The sequence below is a fragment of the Terrapene carolina genome, unplaced genomic scaffold (assembly GCF_002925995.2).
Source record: "Terrapene carolina triunguis isolate 2854851 unplaced genomic scaffold, T_m_triunguis-2.0 Scaffold238, whole genome shotgun sequence".
In the NCBI taxonomy this organism is placed as follows: Eukaryota; Metazoa; Chordata; order Testudines; family Emydidae; genus Terrapene; species Terrapene triunguis.
Genome location: NW_020664589.1, coordinates 1,310,603 through 1,328,230, shown reverse-complemented (window position 1 = coordinate 1,328,230; position 17,628 = coordinate 1,310,603). Strand labels below are relative to the sequence as shown.

Below are 17,628 nucleotides of genomic sequence, written 5' to 3'. Positions count from 1 at the left end.
TGGGGTGCCGGCCCCGGGCCAGCCCCCGGCCCAGCACCGCCGGCCCCCGGCCTGGCCCCAGCCCGCGGCCCAGCGCACCCCCGGCCCAGCACCGCCGGCCCCGGCCCAGCACCCAGCGGCGCCGGATTTTCCCGGACATGTTCGGCTTTTGGGGATTTCCCCCCGGACGGGGATTTGAGTCCCAAAAATCCGGACGTATGGTAACCCTAGGCTTGTCACATGCATACAGCACCAGTCACGTCCTGCTGACAGAAGCAGTGCAGGAGTGGGCGGGGGCTGGGAGACGGTGGGTATTCTGATGCGGTCATGGAGATGAGTGGGGGCAAAAGCTTGTCCTTGGGGCTGGGAGCTGGGGCTTGCACCAGAAGAGCATTGGACACCTTTAGTATCTGTTTGTTGCAAAACCCTTGCCTGCTAGATAGAGGGGGAAAGCTCACTGAGGGACCATGTGTACCTGTCCTTCAGGGTAAAGAAAAGTACTGCAGGCTTGTGCCTACTGCTTGTGGTTTATGGGGGCTGGAATTGCAGTTACCTTCGGCATCTGAACCCTGCTCCTCTTCCCCCCCCCTCGTCAGTAACGTACAGTACAAGTAAGAACAAATGACCTCCAATCGTCTTACCGGCATGAAATTGTGGGTCAGACCAAACCTGCCCCATAAGTAGCAGCACATCAGTAGAGTGCATGGAGTGTGACAGTATGTACAAGTAAGAGAATGCTCCCAGCTCTGACCCTGAAACGGGCTCTCGTATTCCCTCTCTGTAGACAATGCTGAAGGCAGCTGCAGCGAGGAGATGGTTCTGTTCCAGATGGTGGGAGATGGAAGCACCAGTGACATAGTCATCCCCCTTGTCTTCCTCTTCCAGAAGGAGGGGCAAGTCCTCTTAGATGCACTGTCCCAGCATCGCAATGTGGATGTGCTGCTGGCCACTAAACCCATGTTCCTAGGTGAAGGTAAGAGGAACCAAACCATAGTGGGAGCTGAGAACTGGATGAGATGAAAGAGGAGATGGAATTAAGAGCAAAAGCACTTTGGAGCCACTCTTGTGCTGTGGTTTTCAACCTTTTGGGCTCAGGCCTTTGTTGATGGCCTGCGGCAACCCAGTGACTAGGGAGGGAGGGTGTCCGTGCAGGTGCAGTGTAGCATCCACCCCCACTCACCTTGCAGCAGTTCTGGGCCCAAGGGCTGGCTGGGCTGGGTTGGGCTCAGCTCAGCTCCCTGCTGTGGGCATTGCCACCCTGTGCACAGGGTCCCAGTGCTGGTCATGTTTGGCCCAGCCACCCCTCGATCCTGATAATGGGGGAGGGGCTGGCTGGGACAAATTTGCACCACTGGTGGTGTGACCTGGTGCATGGAGGTGCAATGGGACCCTGTGCCCCAGGCAGGGGACTGGAGCTGCACTAGGACCCTTTGATGCATTCTGGTTTTATCAGTTTTGGGACATGACGCCCTGTTCTGGTTCAACCGCTAGCTCTTAGCCTTGACTAAAGAATCGTTGGGTAAGATTACGTAGGAGGGCAGATGAGGATAGTCCCCTCTGCCCTTCAAATCCATCGATTGTTTGGCTTGAAAGGAGCTGTAAGTGTTCGGAAATGGGTTCACACCAGGGCTGGTACTGGAATGAGAGCCACGCTGAACAGCTCCCGTCTGGCCTTTGAAAACCCTCACCCTTTAACTGTTCTACATTTCTAGAAAACACAGACCAGCCCTTGTCTGCAAGTCAGTTGCACGAGGCAGCCACAGAGACCCGCACCGGGATGGTGACAAGTGCTCCAGACCAAGCATGAGTGGAGGCTGCTTCTGCTCTCCAGGAGGCTAGTGGCCAGCTAGAAGGCAGCTGTCTGACGCTCCTGTGGAAGCTGCTCCAAGAGCATGGAAAAAGCGGAAGTGTTGCACTCCTACCGTTTACTGCAGAGCACGAGTCACAGTTCGCAGGGTGGAAACCCAGTTGCCAAAAACCTCAGGAACTTTCATGTTTGTAATTTGGAGGAAGGGAAAAGTGGCATTTAGCTGCCAGCCAAAGTACAAGTGAGTCATGACAGTAGCATCTCCATTTTTTTTTTAACAACACTTGTGCCAACCGTCTCGGTGATGCTAAGGGCCAACGTGTGTGTTTTGAAATAGAAAGATGTTGCTCACTCTTGGTTTGTTAATGTGCAAGTGAAGGGGGTTTCTGAGGTGAGTATCAGCTGTAGCCCTTTCCTTGATCTTACTGCCAACAAAGAGCAGGGGATTTTGTACCCAAGAAGGTAAGCCAAGCCCAGCTTTAACTTTCTCTAGCTGTGTCACTTCCAAGTGACGGGCTAGGCTCTGCAGTCTCTATGGTACTTGGAAAGGGAAAGGTAGGAAATCTTCACCTAGAAATCCCACTGGCCTCTGCAACAAGTGTCAGAAGCTCACTACTGCATGTCTAAACAGTAGGAATTAAATTGCCTAATTGAAATTTTACAAGCCTTTAGGAGGTGCTGTGGTTGAACCCAAAACTGTGGCACAACTCCGATGGCTGTATGAAAGCAAGGAAGGGGGTACTTGGCCAGCTGGGAGACCTAATCTACACCTGATAACTGCTGTAAATTAGGCTTGGCAATTTGTTACAACTGACCTGTGGTGCCTTTCTAGTGACCAGCTGGTACTGACTAAAGGGGGGGGGAAGAGATTGCATCCATCAGTATGTGCATCGAACTTTCGCCTGAAGGAGGAAACAATTCACTGCAATTACTGCACTGCCATTGAAGTTCTCTGACATATGTAGTGGTAAAAACTTGTATAAAGAGGCACCATAAACTTTCTCCTCCTGTCCCTTCTGGGAAGGGATGCCTGAGAATTCCATTTTTGTACTGTAGTTTAAAGGCTATTTGAAAACTTTTCTACAGCCTCTTATTACAGGGCACTGCTTGCTCGGTAAGGGGGGCAGCCGAGACACAATCTTCTCTCGTGCTGGGCCTCTGCAATCTGCACTTTACTTTCCGTTCTTAATGGGAGTCAGACTTGGGCCCTGTAATTTCAGGAGCACAGTGGAGAAGTGATGTTGCAAAGGAACTGGCCTTGGCTGCCAGCTGGTGTGAGTAAATTAAACGTTCCTCATATGGGCCCTTTTAATAGAACGTGGTGTCTTTTGCACAAACCCTAAACAAAAAGCAGGTGGCCAGGGGTACTGTCTTACTAGGACTTTTCTACTGGCCAGCCTTCTTCATGGGAACTTGCTTGAGTTTTAAACCTGGCACAAGGCCTGTGCTGATAGCTGGTAACCTGATGAGTTTGTTTTCAGTGTGCCCTGGTTGAGTGAAGTGGGAAACCAGTGACTCCCCAGCCTCAGCCATCAAGCACTCTGCTCGACATTGAGTTTAAGCCAATGTTTCGCTCAGACAGGTTTCTGCCCCTCTTCCCTATTGCAAAGGAAGGGCTGTGAAACCAGACCACTGGCATAGAATTGAGTGGGAAAATGAGGGCCTTAAAGTAACAGACCAGGTTTTAAAGTTCTCATTGCAGAACACGAAGCTGACCAGCAGCGTTAAGTCAAATCTTTGTATTGCATACACAGAACTGGTGCTAGTTTCATAAAATGCATCCCATCTTTATACAAAATGACCAGCATATCATAGAGAGGTCAGGCTAAAAATGCAAATTATACAACTAAGAGTAAGAGGAGAGCAGTGAACCCTGCGGCCAGAGCCCCTGGGCAACGGTGAGTTTGGTACATCCATTGCCAGCAATGGATGTCATCACATTTAAACAGTAAAAGACCTCAGCTGAAGGACGTTGAAGCAGAATTTAACCGAGGACAGGGCTTTATCACACTGCTGGGAACAGCTTCAGCTTCCCCTGGACAATGAGTGTGAGGGCTCGGAACAGCGATCCTTACTGGGGGAAGCTGCACTTAGAAATAGGTTGCAAAACACTAGTGGCCTGTAGCTAAGTGCATGCAGCTGCCCTCACTCCCCCACTCATCAGCCCACAAACACACATTGGGACGAAGCATGCCTTGGTTAGTTAATTCCTGCAAGCTTGCCCATACCCACAGCACTGTTTTTAAATGTGAGATTTCACGCACTTGGCTTTTTAAGAGCAAAACAAGCCGATCTGTAAGCAAGCCGGGTGTTTGGGTTTATAGGAAGAGCTACAACGGGAGTCAAATCTCTTCCAAACAATAGGTGCGTCCTGCGTGGGGGGTGGACTTGGACTCCAGGACTGTGGCTGAATTGTAAAACTGCTGCTGATCTAGATCAGCACCTCCCTCTAGGACCCTGACCCTGTCCCAAGCCCGCTAATAGAAATAGGGCTCTGCCTCAAGGTTGGCAGCACCTGCTAGAAAACATGCCCCCGTACAACAGAACTGTTTTAAATAGTCTGTTTGATTCTCAGCAGCAACTCCTGATGTACCAGTTCATTGTGCAGCAGAGGCTAGACACTTCTTGCCCTTCAGTATGTCTCCCTTAGTGAAACGAGGCCTTAAATAAAGCTTCATCACACGGAAAGGAGCAGCTCCTTGGTAGTAGGGGATAGGAGCCTCCTGCTATAAATTTTATCCCTTTTCTCTACGTAGTGAATTTTCTCCCCTAACTACCCCTGAAAAATTGGCAGCATTTGCTGCTTATTGTAATGATTTAAGGAGGGCATCTTAATTTAACTGCCATTAAATATGATTCTCCCTTCTACTGAGCTTGATAGAGTTGATGGCAGTATTTCTCACGCCATCTTTCACAATCACACCTGGGGCGGCAGTGCTAATAAACACGTTGCTGGCTGACCAAGTGAAGAGTTTGCATGAATAGTCTCGTGTATTTTCTTTAAGAACTGAAAGGCAAGGTGCTACTCGTCCTGTAAGGCCAGCAGGGTGGTAGTATGTTGAACCTCCTGGAGATAGTTTGCAGTTAGAGCTGGGCGGGACTCCCTTCTCCCATTCTGCAGACAGTTTTGAGCTGTCAATATAGGGTGACCGGATGTCCCGATTTTTGGGTCTTTTTCTTATATAGACTCCTATTACCCTCCAGCCCCCGTCCCGATTTTTCACACTTGCTGTCTGGTCACCCTATGTCACTATATTCCTCCCTACCCTGAATTGGGAAAAAGTTAAAATCGTGACAATTTTCACACCTTGAAAATCCAAAAAGAACAAAAATTCAGCTTCGGTCACCCAGCAACGTTTCATTGTGCTACCTGTGAAATGTTTTGACTTCAACCATTGTTACACAGCTTAAATTTAGAAACGCAACATAGTTTTGAAACAAAAAACCCAGAATTTTTCCAGTGACATTTTTGAGTCAAATCTCATCTCAACTGACCCTTTCCTCCAAAAAGTTCCGGTTTTGAGAAATCGTCATTTTTTTGATGAAAACACACTTGTGGAAAAATTCCCAACCAGCTCCAGCTGCTTGTTTGATTGGCACGATCTCCATGGGCACCGATGGCCTGGCTATTTGCCTGGGCTAATCCATTGGTGCTGCAGCAGAGAAGGGACCCAGGGACTTGTGCAATTGAACAAGGGGAAGAAAACTTGGTCCCAGCTGAAAGCTTGGATCTCCTTTTAAGCAGACCCTAATGGATGGAGTTAAATGACAATTTTCCCATCACTTATTAAATTAGCACCTTTTATATATATATATATATTTATATATTTATAGAGAAATTACTTTTGTAAACAATAGTCTCCTCCTTCAGAAGGCCGTGTAGTCCATGGCATAATGCAGCTATAAACATTACCTTATAAATAGGAAGGGTAGCTTTCAAAAGCCAGCCAGAGGTACAGCAATGAGAAGGGTTTTTTTAGTTCCTTTCTCCTTTGCAGTCATATATTCCCCAAAAGGAAAGTGGATTTTTGTTTCTGGGTTCAGCTGAAGCAAACTGGCCCAACCGTGAAGCCAAACTGGTGCGAGACGTCTCCATTGTGAAACACAGCCAGGTCACGCAGGGGCAAGAGCGCCAGCTCCTCGCTGGAAAACTGGAATATGGTGTCTGTGATCGAAGACTCGTTGTCCAGCTGTAACACACAATGGAGCTGCACTATTAGCATGGGTCAGTGGTGACAGTGTAAGAGGTCATAGGCCTTGTCCCCACTCAGAGAATCAGAAGATTAAGGTTCAACGAGACCTCAGGCGGTCATCTAGTCCAACCCCCTGCTCAAAGCAGGACCAATCCCCAGACAAATTTTTACCCCAGATCCCTAACTGGCCCCCTCAAGGATTGAACTCATAACCCTGGGTTTACAGACCAATGCTCAAACCACTAAGCTATCTCCCCCAGGTTAAACATCTCCATCAGAGTCTATTGAGAACAGTATCGTGCCCATACAAAAAGACACCCTGAAAGAGAAGCTAGCACCTAATTTGCTCGCCACATTAGCATGCGTGTCCTGAACTGGAATTGCTCGCTGGAGGGGCGGGGGCTAGGGGGCAAACATCCATACTACATGGGCTCCACATAGCTATGGGTAACGGGTAACTGCTTTGGCCAGGTCTCGTCATGGCAAAGGTTGATGTGGCATCCACCACCTCTTCCCAAGGCTACCTTTGAGGCTACGTCTTCACTACCCGCCGATCCGGCGGGTAGCAATCGGTTTATCGGGGATCGACTTACCGCGTCTCGTGAGGACGCGGTAAAATCGATCCCTGATGGCTCTACCGTCGACTCCGGAAATCCACCTCGACAAGAGGCGGTAGCAGAGTCGGCGGCAGCGCGGCAGCGGTCGACTTTCCCGCGTCCTCACCGCCAGGTAAGCCGACCTAAAATACGCAACTTCAGCTACGGTATTCACGTAGCTGAAGTTGCGTATCTTAGGTCGGAAGTCCGCTGTAGTGTAGACCTAGCCTGAGACTAGCACTAAGCCCCTCTCCCTGCAGCTGGGAAGACCGGATTTAGTCTTGCAGGAAGGTCTGTCAACGGTTGCTGTGTGTGACCTACAAGGGGTTCCACCGGAAAGGCCTTTGCCCTTCGGGAATCCCCACTTCTCTCAACCTAATTGCTTCTACTAAGAACACCCCCCCACTGGCACAGCTTCCCCGCCCATCCCCGTACCATGCAGCCTGGCAGCGTGGTCAGGTAGCTCTGCTCCCTGGAGTCCGCTAGGAATTTGACGTCTTTCTCCAGCTGCGGCTCTCCGTTGGCGTCAGGCCTGCAGGAGTACGACACCTTCTGGGTGGCGAGGCTGCTGTGCAGCTTCAGGAAGCGGAGCTGGACGGTGCTGGCACCCTGGTATTCCAGCTGCAGCGACAAGAGGGTTAACGGGGTTCAGCTGGGGGGGCAGGGGGGAGCAGACCTACTGCAGCCGCTTAGAATGCTTAACCCACAGCAAAGCCCCCGAGTCTAGCCTGATGGAGAGGATGGCACCATGTGTGTCAGGAGGCTCTTCCAAGGCCCACATTTAACCCACCCTGAGATTATCTAGGGGTGCCCAGTTTTTCACTGGAACGCCCGGTCGAAAAGGGACCCTGGTGGCGCCAGTCAGCACCGCCGACCAGGCTGTTAAAAGTCGGGTTGGCGGCACAGCAGGGCGAAAGCAGGCTCCCTGGCTCTGCAGGGCGCCACCCCCGCAGCTCCCACTGGCCCCAGTTCCTGGCCAATGGGAGCTGCGGAGCCGGTGCTTGGGGCGGAGGCAGAGTGCGAAGACCCCTGTCCCCTGAGCTTAGGGGATGCACATGCTGCCCGCTTCCAGGAGCCGCGCAGACCCAGGGCAGGTAGGGAGCCTGTCTTAACCCCGCTGTGCCTCCCGGCCAGAGCCCAAACCCTCTGCCCCTGGTCGGAACCCCCTCCAACTCCCTCCTACAGCTGCCCCCAGCCCTGAGACCCCTCTTGCACCCCAAACCCCTCATCCCCGGCCCCACCCCTGAGCCCACACCCTCAGCCAGAGCCCACACTCCCTCCCACACCTCAACCCCCTGCTCCAGCTCTGAGCTGCCTCCTGCACTCCGAACCCCTCAGTCCCAGCCCTGACCCCCCCTCCTGCACCCCAAATCCTTCATCCCCGGAGCCCTCACCCCCTTCCACACCCTAACCCACTGCCCCAGCCTAGAGCCCCCTCCTGCACCCCAAACCCTTCATCCCCGGAGCCCTCACCCCCTAACCCTCTGCCCTGAGCCCCCTCCTGTTCCCTAAACCCCTCGGCCCCAGTCCTCACACCCTCCTGCACCCTAAACACTTCACCCCCAACCCATCTCGGAGCCCTCACCCCCTCCTGCACCCCAAACCCTTCATCCCCGCCCCATCTCGGAGCCCTCACCCCCTCCCATACCCCAACCCCTGCCCCAGCCTGGTGAAAGTGTGGGGGAGAGAGCGAGCAACGAGGGGGGGATGGAGTGAGCTGGGAGCAGAGCAATTAGAAAGTTGGCAACCCTAAGATTATCAGCTGGGGGGGACACGATGTTTTAACCCCATTGCCAGAGTCCCAGTGGAACAGGAGGGATACACCGTGGCAGTAGGACTGCCTGGCTTTCACCCCCCGGAGGTGTTACAGACGTTATTCAGGCCGGATGCCCACTCCCCTTCCTGGTTACAGGCACAGGTGGTGGTGGTGGTCGGGGGTCGGCGAACCTGAGAGCAGCTTTCAGAGGCTGTAAGGCCAGAAGGGACCCGTGTGCTCACCCAGTCCGACCGTACATACAACACAGGCCCTAGGACGTCCCTGGATTAACTCCTGTTTCAAGCACAGCTTGATTCAAGAGTTACCAGCACCACCCACCCGCTCCTACGGAACGTGCCAAGAATGAGAACGGCAGGTTCTGCGTCCGCTATTAAATCAGCCCTGCGTGCAGCGCTCGCATCGCGCCTGGGATAGAGCCCTGCCAATGAACGAAGAGGAGGGCCCCGTCCCTGACACACCAGAACTGACCAGGAAGCCCCCAGGCAGGGCGCTGAACCACTCAAAGGTGTCCTTGGAGGTGTAAGCTCTCAGCCAGGCTTTGATAGGCACCTGGTGGGGGGAAACGTTGCCAGTTAGACGCCCCGGCTGCGGCTGACGAGACGACAGCCTGTCATGACTTTCACCTCTGTGTCTGAGGTTAAACAGCTGGACTGCCTGGCACCAAATAACTCTGACCAGGAACTGCAGCCTGGCTTCGTCTCCAGCCGAGGCAGCTCAGCAGAGCCGTGCCCTGGGCCTGCACGTGTGTTGTAAATCGGCTCACTCTTGGGGTTTACACAGAGAGCAATCTCCCCTTCCGCCCCCCCCCCCCCAAGGCAGCAGTATGCCCCTAAGCACCCCCAGAGGGGCTACGGAACAAGACTGCTGTCTGCCTTGCCCCCTGCACTGTTTGTGGCTTTGTCAGCACAAACCAGACACACAGCAAGTTACATGTGGCTGATCGTTGGTGCTAAGGCTCGGGGCTACATCCCTCTTTACTTCCTCTCTAATTCCCCTTCGTTCCCCTCATGTCCCGCCCCCGCTATGCTGTCAGTCACTCCCTCCCCAATTCCTGGACCTCTACCCTGGCTTCCATATCATGTCTCAGGTCCTTCTCCGCACGGGCCTGGCTCTGCCACCATCAGAGGCATTGCAGAGAAGCAGATTTTGTGCAAGTCCTGCGGCCTGAGAAAAGCAGCCAGACTCCCCCCTCCTCCCCTCCAATGCTGCAACCCCCCTGCCATACCTGATTGCGTACTGGAGCGATACAGGTCTCTCCCCCTGCCGTGAAGTTGCAGAAGGCCAGCAGAGAGTCCTGCGGACTGCCTTGATTGGGGTCTATGTAATAATAACCTGGACGGGGGAAGAGCAAGGACCGGGTCACCCAGAGCCGCTGGTGTTTGGGAAGAGAGGAGGCTGCTTTAGCTTTCATGTCCAAGCACACGCCTTTTCTAAAGGGTAGTGCCTGTTACTAGGGCGTCCACGCTAGAGCAGGAGTCCTGTGATGTGCTCTGCTGCATTCCCCACACCAGCCCCTTAACCACGTCGGTCTCAATTTGCTATAAATCATGCTGAATTCCCAGTCATGTCACGCGGCCTGACTCCCCACCCCAGCCAACCTGTCACACGCCGTTCCCAACAGTGGACTAATAAACACCAGCCAGCCTGCTGGCAGGGTATGTGGGCACTCACTCCGCAGCAAGAAATACGTTCCATGCTGCCATAACGTTCACACTGTAACCCACTTCTTTTTTTAAGCTCAAGCTGTAGCAACTCCAGCTTCGAGTTCTGCTTTTTTTAGCTCAATCCCCAGTGAGTGAGCCCAGATGACACGCAGGAACTCATCCAGGCTTTGCACTGCTGTGGACCTCGGCCCCTCCTCATGGGCTTCCTAAGTCCGAAGGAATCACGTAAGCCGTTGGTGAGCGTGTTACACGTCCCCCTCGGTGCCTGATCCAAACAGGATCGGAGTGTGTTACAGCCCCAGCCCGTGACCTTTAGCAGCTCAGACTTTTAGCTGTGAGGGGCCCCAGCTGACTTCCCTCTGGGTCAGCCAAGATGGCGGAAGTCAACACACCGCCCCACCCTGAGCGCGGTGCCAGGAAAACATCAACCCGCCCGAGCACAATAGCTGTGATACTGCAGATGTGACCAGGCTGTAAAGAGTAACTGGCGATATCCCCAGCTCATCTTTTCTCCTCCGGAGAAGATATGACCAGGCTCTGGCTGTAGGAGCTGTCAATTAACGGGCTCTAGAGAGAGTGCAGATCCGAGGGGCCGGGGGCTGTGTGCGCGCAATCCAGAATGAGAGAGAGGAGGTTATCTGGACATCTGTAGACCACCCACAGAGGAACCCTCCTTTTCTGCTGGACACCGATGCCCTGAGTGCACTGGCTCTAAATTCCTCTGAGAGATTAACCCTGGGACAACCACTGTCCCATCCACCTCCCCCAGGGCAGGGCACAGTGAACCTCAGTGCTCATGAAGGTGCAGGACTAATGATTTCTTCTTAGAGCCAAGGGGAGAGGCCCGGTGGACGCTTCCCTCCCCCCACGAGCTCTCTCTGCAGCGCTCAGTCAGCACCCCAGCTGCTACACGCCAGTGGTGAGCTTTCCTTAATGGAGCTACCAAGCCGAGTTCAGAGAGGACTGGAAGGACCCCAGTCCACCCATGACATCCGGACTGGGATCCCGCTCCCCCAAGAGCACGGTGCGGTTTGTTCGGTACCGTCAGGCAGGTCAGGCTGAGCCAGGAGGAGCTCCTTGCAGTTGGCAGCCGGGTTGTCTTTAGTGCCATTTGGGGGCTCTACCAGGAGCTTCAGCTCATGGCCCAAGTTGTCCAGAAGAGCCCACACCCTGGCGTAGTTCAGTTTGTTGGTTGAATAAATCAGATGCTAAAAGGGGTGGAAGAAATACAGAAAGTAACTCGAATCTCCCTCACCTTTCCCCAGGCAGCCAGGAACAGCCCAAGTGCACCCAATGTCTGTCTTGTCTAGTTACACTGTGGCTGTTGAGAGCAGGGACTCTCTCTCACTCTGTACAGCACCTTGCGCAATAGGGCCCTGATCTCAGCTGGGGCCTCTAGGTACTACTGGAATACGAATAATAAGGGGGGCAGGTAGGAGAGGAAGTTGGTATGCTTAAGTAGATGCCTCCTTACGAAGTCAGAAGTACATTCACTGGGCTTTGTGATCTAACACTGCAGCACTGACTGGTGACGCTTTCTGGGGAGTGGCCAACAGGCTTAGCTGGTTTTTCCTTAGACTGGAGGAAGTCTTCTCCTGCCCAAAGAAGAGCGAAGTTACAAGCTCTTCTGTTGTGGCTGGAAATTGGAAAGCAGTGTGAAGAGGGGGAACGTGATTTGAGACTTGCAATGCAAACCCGGGGAGATGGAGGCCACTGGTTGTTCGGTGCCCTCAATTCTCCTGCTTCTAGCTTTGCGCTGATTAAGCCACCGTATATTTTATATTCAAGCAAGCCTGTGCAGGCGAACACCCCCCCTTCCCCCCCCCCCAAGCCCAGGGAGCCAATACACAGCTCCCACCAGGCCAAGACTAACCAGAGCTTTGGGAAAGGAAACATTCCCCCCACCAAACCAGCGGCCCCCACCACATCCTCTGTGACACTCGAGGGCTGTGTTCCCCCCCCCCCCCAACACTCACCTTCAGTTCCTCCATGGAGACGTTTAGCGAGGGTCCCCTGGGACCGGCAAGGCCGGGCGCACCCTAGACGACAACGACAACATAGATTCATAGATTCTAGGACCGGAAGGGACCTTGAGAGGTCATCGAGTCCAGTCCCCTGCCCTCATGGCAGGACCAAATACTGTCTAGACCATCCCCGATAGACATTTATCTAACCTACTCTTAAATATCTCCAGAGATGGAGATTCCACAACCTCCCTAGGCAATTTATTCCAGTGTTTAACCACCCTGACAGTTAGGAACTTTTTCCTAATGTCCAACCTAAACCTCCCTTGCTGCAGTTTAAGCCCATTGCTTCTTGTTCTATCCTTAGAGGCTAAGGTGAACAAGTTTTCTCCCTCCTCCTTATGACACCCTTTTAGATACCTGAAAATGCTATCATGTCCCCTCTCAGTCTTCTCTTTTCCAAACTAAACAAACCCAATTCTTTCAGCCTTCCTTCATAGGTCATGTTCTCAAGACCTTTAATCATTCTTGTTGCTCTTCTCTGGACCCTCTCCAATTTCTCCACATCTTTCTTAAAATGCGGTGCCCAGAACAGGACACAATACTCCAGTTGAGGCCTAACCAGCTCAGAGTAGAGCGGAAGAATGACTTCTCGTGTCTTGCTCACAACACACCTGTTAATACATCCCAGAATCATTGGCACCCTCTCAGCATTCCGCACAGAGCATCAACAGGGTGGCCTGAGCCAGCAGTGGACTGGATGCGAGGACCCAGGAGTTCCCTTCCAGTCCTACTGCCATTCAGTGCTCCCCAGGTACACGGCAGGCTGCTTGGTGCACTGCTGCCAAGGCCTTTTGACTCCCCCGCCTCCATCTGTTGTCAACCGCACAGTGCAAGTTCTCTCTTGTTTGAGAAGGAAAGGACGGGGGATATGTAAATATCGGCTTAACTTACAGGCAGGCCTGGCTCGCCTTTGGGTCCTGGCAGGCCTTGGAAACCTTTAAGTCCCTAACATGAGAGAGAGAGAGGGGGGGGGGGGGGAAACAATAAACAGTCAGCAAGAGGCTCTGCAGCTGGAGACTGTCCCAGAGAAAGCACTAGGAATCCCTCTCTTCCCTCTGTCAGGGCCCGCACCCCTAGTGGATCAGTCCATCTAGGATAAAATGTCTCCCAAGACACTCTCCGGGGTGAAGGTGTGTGGGACGAGCTGCAGCGACTGAAGGAGACACGGGGGGCTTTTAGGGATGTGCTGGCTGTTTCTTAGAGCAGCATCACCAGAACAGACGGGACGCCGCCGCCGAAGACTAGCGCAGTGCAGACCCCATCCATCCCTGCATGATGCACATTGAAGGCTAGAGACAGGCTCTGCCACAGCTTCCCACCAGAGCTGGGAATGGCTTGTAATGTCGTGCTCATCAGATGCAGATGTGGTTTCGTTTGCCCCCTTCGCATGCCTGGAGAGTGCAAAAGCACAGGGCCATAGAAAGTGGGGCCACCCACAGCATGAGAGCCAACCCCCAAAATGCAGGGGAGGAAGAGGAGGGCTGGTTGCTTCCTTATAATTATAGAAGATTAGGGTTGGAAGAGACCTCAGGAGGTCATCTAGTCCAGGGGTTCTCAAACTGGGGGTTGGGACCCTCAAGGGGTCACAAGGTTATTACGTGGGGGGTCGTGAGCTGTCAGCCTCAACTCCAAGCCCCACTTTGCCTCCAGTTTTTAATGTATAAGGGGGGGGTCGCACTCAGAGGCTTGCTGTGTGAAAGGGGTCACCAGGACAAAAGTCTGAGAACCCCTGATCTAGTCCAACCCCCTGCTCAAAGCAGGACCAACCCCAACGAAATCACCCCAGCCAGGGCTTTGTCAAGATGGGCCTTAAAAACCTCTCTGGATGGAGATTCCACCACCTCCCTAGGTAACCCATTCCAGTGCTTCACCACCCTCCTAGTGAAATAGTATTTCCTTATATCCAACCTAAACCTCCCCCACTGCAACTTGAGACCATTGCTGCTTGTTCTGTCATCTGCCACCACTGAGAACAGCCGAGCTCCATCCTCTTTGGAACCCCCTTTCAGGCAGTTGAAGGCTGCTATCAAATCCTCCCTCACTCTTCTCTTCTGGAGACTAAACAAGCCCAGTTCCCTCAGCCTCTCCTCATAAGTCATGTGCCCTAGCCCCCTGATCATTTTGGTTGCCCTTCGCTGGACTCTCTCCAATTTGTCCACATCCTTTCTGAGCTAGGTGGAGGGAGATGCGCTTAGAGCACAGGACATGTGGCTATAGCCACGCCAAGTGGGATATGTTCAGAGGAGAGAGCTAGGATGCAGTCAGGTCACAAAAGAGAACGCCACGTCCTACTTACTTTTTGTCCAAATAAGCCCTGGAAGGGAAAAGACAGAAAAAAACAAACATTCTCTGAGTTGGAAGATATAAACTGATTTGGGAAGACATACAACACCTGCAGCAATAAATAAATACATAGAATAATATGAATAAAACACTTTTCCTCAGCAGCTCTCAAAGCAATATGCAAAGGAGGTATCATTAGCCCCATTTTACAGATGGGGAAACGGAGGCATAGGGCAAGGCTGTCACACAGCAGGCTAGGGGCAGGGCCGGGAATAGAACTCAGGTCTCCTGAGTCCTAGGCCAGTGCTCTGTCCAGTAGGCCCTACTGCCACCCCTTTCACATCTGTATGGTGCCCAATCCCGAGCTACCCCATTAAGTGTCAGTCACTGCATCGCTTGTTACCAGCAAAGCACAATGAGCCCAGGGAATCCCAGGCTTCTGACGACTTGTGAGGTTAAAACCCAATATACATAATCTATCTCATCTGGCAGAATGTGACTTGCCCCATCCACCCCCACAGTCTAGAGGGAGAGTGTGAACAGCCCCACCAAGCCTGCCATAATACAGGAAGATGGGGGAGGCGGCCAGTTTGGAAGAGGGAGCAAAGTAGTTTCAAAAGAAACAATGGAAAGGAATGGAAAGTCTCTGACGGAGAAGAGTGCTGTGGAGGAGGGCTCCCCGAATCGTTCTGAAATGTCCCAATAATTATTATGATGTAACTAGTCATGCTACTCTCCAACTGGCTTCGGTGGACCGCTGTAAACCAGAGCATCTATCCAAGGGCACGAAGCAGTTGGCTGCCCATCTCTCACATGGTACCGTCATATGCACCCCCCCCCGGGACAGCGAAGGACTTACTGGCATTCCAGGGAAGCCGGAGGATCCCCGTGGACCAGGTGGGCCGATATTACCCTGCAAAAATGGCACAAGCTCAGTTGACAACATACTGCAGGAAAATGTGGGAAAAACCCATGGGTGCCCCTGGACCTGGGTTGCCCCATTAAGGGCCTTGGAGTTTACAGCATGCACTGAACCTCCAAGCTGCAGAGAGATTCTCCAGCCCTCAGGGCAAGAAAGGAACATCACTAACAAGAATACTTCGCACATAGTCAGCTGACGATCACACTGTACCTTCAACAATTAAACCTCACTACATCCATGAGGTTGATCCCAACCCTATTTGGAGTATAAAAAGGAAATGGAGTCCAATGAGATTAGAAGACTTGCCCAAAGTCAATAGAAAGGCAGTGTCAGAGTCAGGAATGGACCTGAGCACCGATTCCCAGTCCCCTGTTCTAACCACTAGACCCCACTGTCTGTTGGCAACTCTCCATCCTTTTGCAACGCCGGGAGCCGCATGCTGGGATACACATTCAAAGCCATTTCTCATTTTTCTATCTGCCACTGTATTTTGCAACAGCAACAAAAAAATGCCAAAAATCCACCCAAGCCAAATTCCAATTCCCTCCCTCCAATAACGTCGCTTCTGCCTGCACTCCTTTGTCCCTACCCCAAGGCACGTGCACTGCATTCCTCTTCTCACAGTCCAACCCCAGGCTGGGAACTTACCTTTGGATGAATTCATCGCTTCCCTCATGCACCTCCCTTTTCTCCCCAACATGTCTGGCTGGTGAGTCTTGCCCACATGCTCAGGGTTTAGCTGATTGCCATATTTGGGGTCGGGAAGGAATTTTCCTCCAGGGCAGATTGGCAGAGGCCCTGGGGGTTTTTCGCCTTCCTCTATAGCGTGGGGCATGGGTCACTTGCTGGACGATTCTCTGCACCTTGAAGTCTTTAAACCATGATTGGAGGACTTCAATGGCTCAGACATAGGTTAGGGGGTTGATACAGGAGTGCTTCTGTGGCCTGCGTTGTGCAGGAGGTCAGACTAGATGATCATAATGGTCCCTTCTGACCTTAAAGTCTATGATTCTATGATTGGGGCTACCAGCTAGTGCCTGAAAGCAGCCGTGCAAGCCAGCAGGGGGCAGGGCTGCACATGACTGCAGAACAATCTACACAAGAAGGGGAGGACAAGTTGAAGTCCTTTACCTGCTCTCCCTTTGATCCAGGCCTTCCAGGTGCACCTATGGGTCCTTGCTTGCCCTAAGAGATGCAACAGGTACTGAGTGAGCACCACAGTAGTTGAAAGAGGCAGGACAGGGAAAGGAAAGAAAAGAAAGAAATCACTATACATACCTTGAAGCCATCATCTCCTTGCGGGCCACGATATCCCTTGCTGCCTTTCTCACCCTAGAAGAGCCAATCATGGGCAGGAATTGGTAACAGCACAGACGACAAAACTCAACAGCCCTACAGCGGAGACGTGGGAAGGCCAGGTTCTAGCAGCCCTTTAATAATCAGTTTCTGGGAGATGGAGAGCGAGCTGGCGTGGAGGTTAGATACAGGGAACCATACTAACGTCAGTTATTACATCTCATTATGGCAGCCAAGGACTGAGGTTTTGTTGGCTGTAGGACAGGGGATTCTGAGACCAAAGGAGTTAATGCAGATGATCATCGGTGTAGGTTTTGCTGTATGTTTTAAGTACAAAGTATTGATAGATATTGATCATGTTCCCTGTACAGCTGTTATCATCAGATCGGTGAGCACCCTAAAGAGATTCAAAATCCTCCCTAGATGAGTAATCCACACAAATGCAAACCAAGATAAATGTTCTTCCTTCAGACTCAAACGCCGAGAGGAGGGAAACTGCAGAAATTAGCAGGAGGCCTAGATTGGTTCCACTTTCCTGATTACATGGGGTTTTCTCTTATGTTGATAGGCCAGTGGCAAATAGTCTGACCAAGAACCTCGAACTCATCCCATTGAGAGCAGAGGTGCGCTAACAGCGGCGCATTCAACACAAATCAGCCAAGCAGGGCCAGACAGTTCCAAGCCTGGTGAACCAGTGTTGTGATGCTGACAAGGGCAACTGGCTGAAAACTTTCTGGAGAAGTGCTTTCGTTTTTCAGGGGATTTCTGGGTTTGTTTGGTTGGTTGGTTGGTTTTTTTACGGGCGTGGAATGGCATTATACAATAAAACAGACATTCTTGTGATAAAAATGTCTTGTAAAAAAAATTTGGCAACCAAAAATCCAAACATTTTTGGTTTTAAACCATTTTTTTCCAGTTTTTTGATGAAAACCCAAGGAGTTTTCCAAGAAAATTTTGGATGAAAATTAAAAAATATACATATTGTTTACCGTAATTTTCCATGGTGAAAACCAAAACCAAACCAGTTGCCCAACCAGCCCTACTGACAATGCTTTAGGTTCTGTTACATTTAAAAGTTTTATTT

The 17,628-nt window shown here is 51.9% G+C and overlaps 2 protein-coding genes across 2 annotated transcripts in view; one reads left to right on the top strand and one right to left on the bottom strand.

The window, feature by feature from the left end:
* Positions 1-2,788, top strand: part of LOC112121768 (ER degradation-enhancing alpha-mannosidase-like protein 3) — a 20,643-nt gene extending 17,855 nt beyond the window's left edge. The window contains exons 17-18 of the mRNA XM_026657229.2: positions 764-952; positions 1,692-2,788. Of these exons, the coding sequence (XP_026513014.1) occupies positions 764-952; positions 1,692-1,786 (284 nt within the window). The 3' untranslated portion in view covers positions 1,787-2,788. The remainder of the gene's footprint in view (positions 1-763; positions 953-1,691) is intronic.
* COL27A1 (collagen type XXVII alpha 1 chain) overlaps positions 2,066-17,628 on the bottom strand; it is a 185,879-nt gene continuing 170,316 nt past the window's right edge. The window contains exons 56-66 of the mRNA XM_029912756.1: positions 16,527-16,580; positions 16,380-16,433; positions 15,186-15,239; positions 14,340-14,357; positions 12,935-12,988; positions 11,993-12,055; positions 11,059-11,224; positions 9,578-9,684; positions 8,821-8,901; positions 7,011-7,196; positions 2,066-5,976 (exon numbers count right to left, since the gene is read on the bottom strand). Of these exons, the coding sequence (XP_029768616.1) occupies positions 5,827-5,976; positions 7,011-7,196; positions 8,821-8,901; positions 9,578-9,684; positions 11,059-11,224; positions 11,993-12,055; positions 12,935-12,988; positions 14,340-14,357; positions 15,186-15,239; positions 16,380-16,433; positions 16,527-16,580 (987 nt within the window). The 3' untranslated portion in view covers positions 2,066-5,826. The remainder of the gene's footprint in view (positions 5,977-7,010; positions 7,197-8,820; positions 8,902-9,577; positions 9,685-11,058; positions 11,225-11,992; positions 12,056-12,934; positions 12,989-14,339; positions 14,358-15,185; positions 15,240-16,379; positions 16,434-16,526; positions 16,581-17,628) is intronic.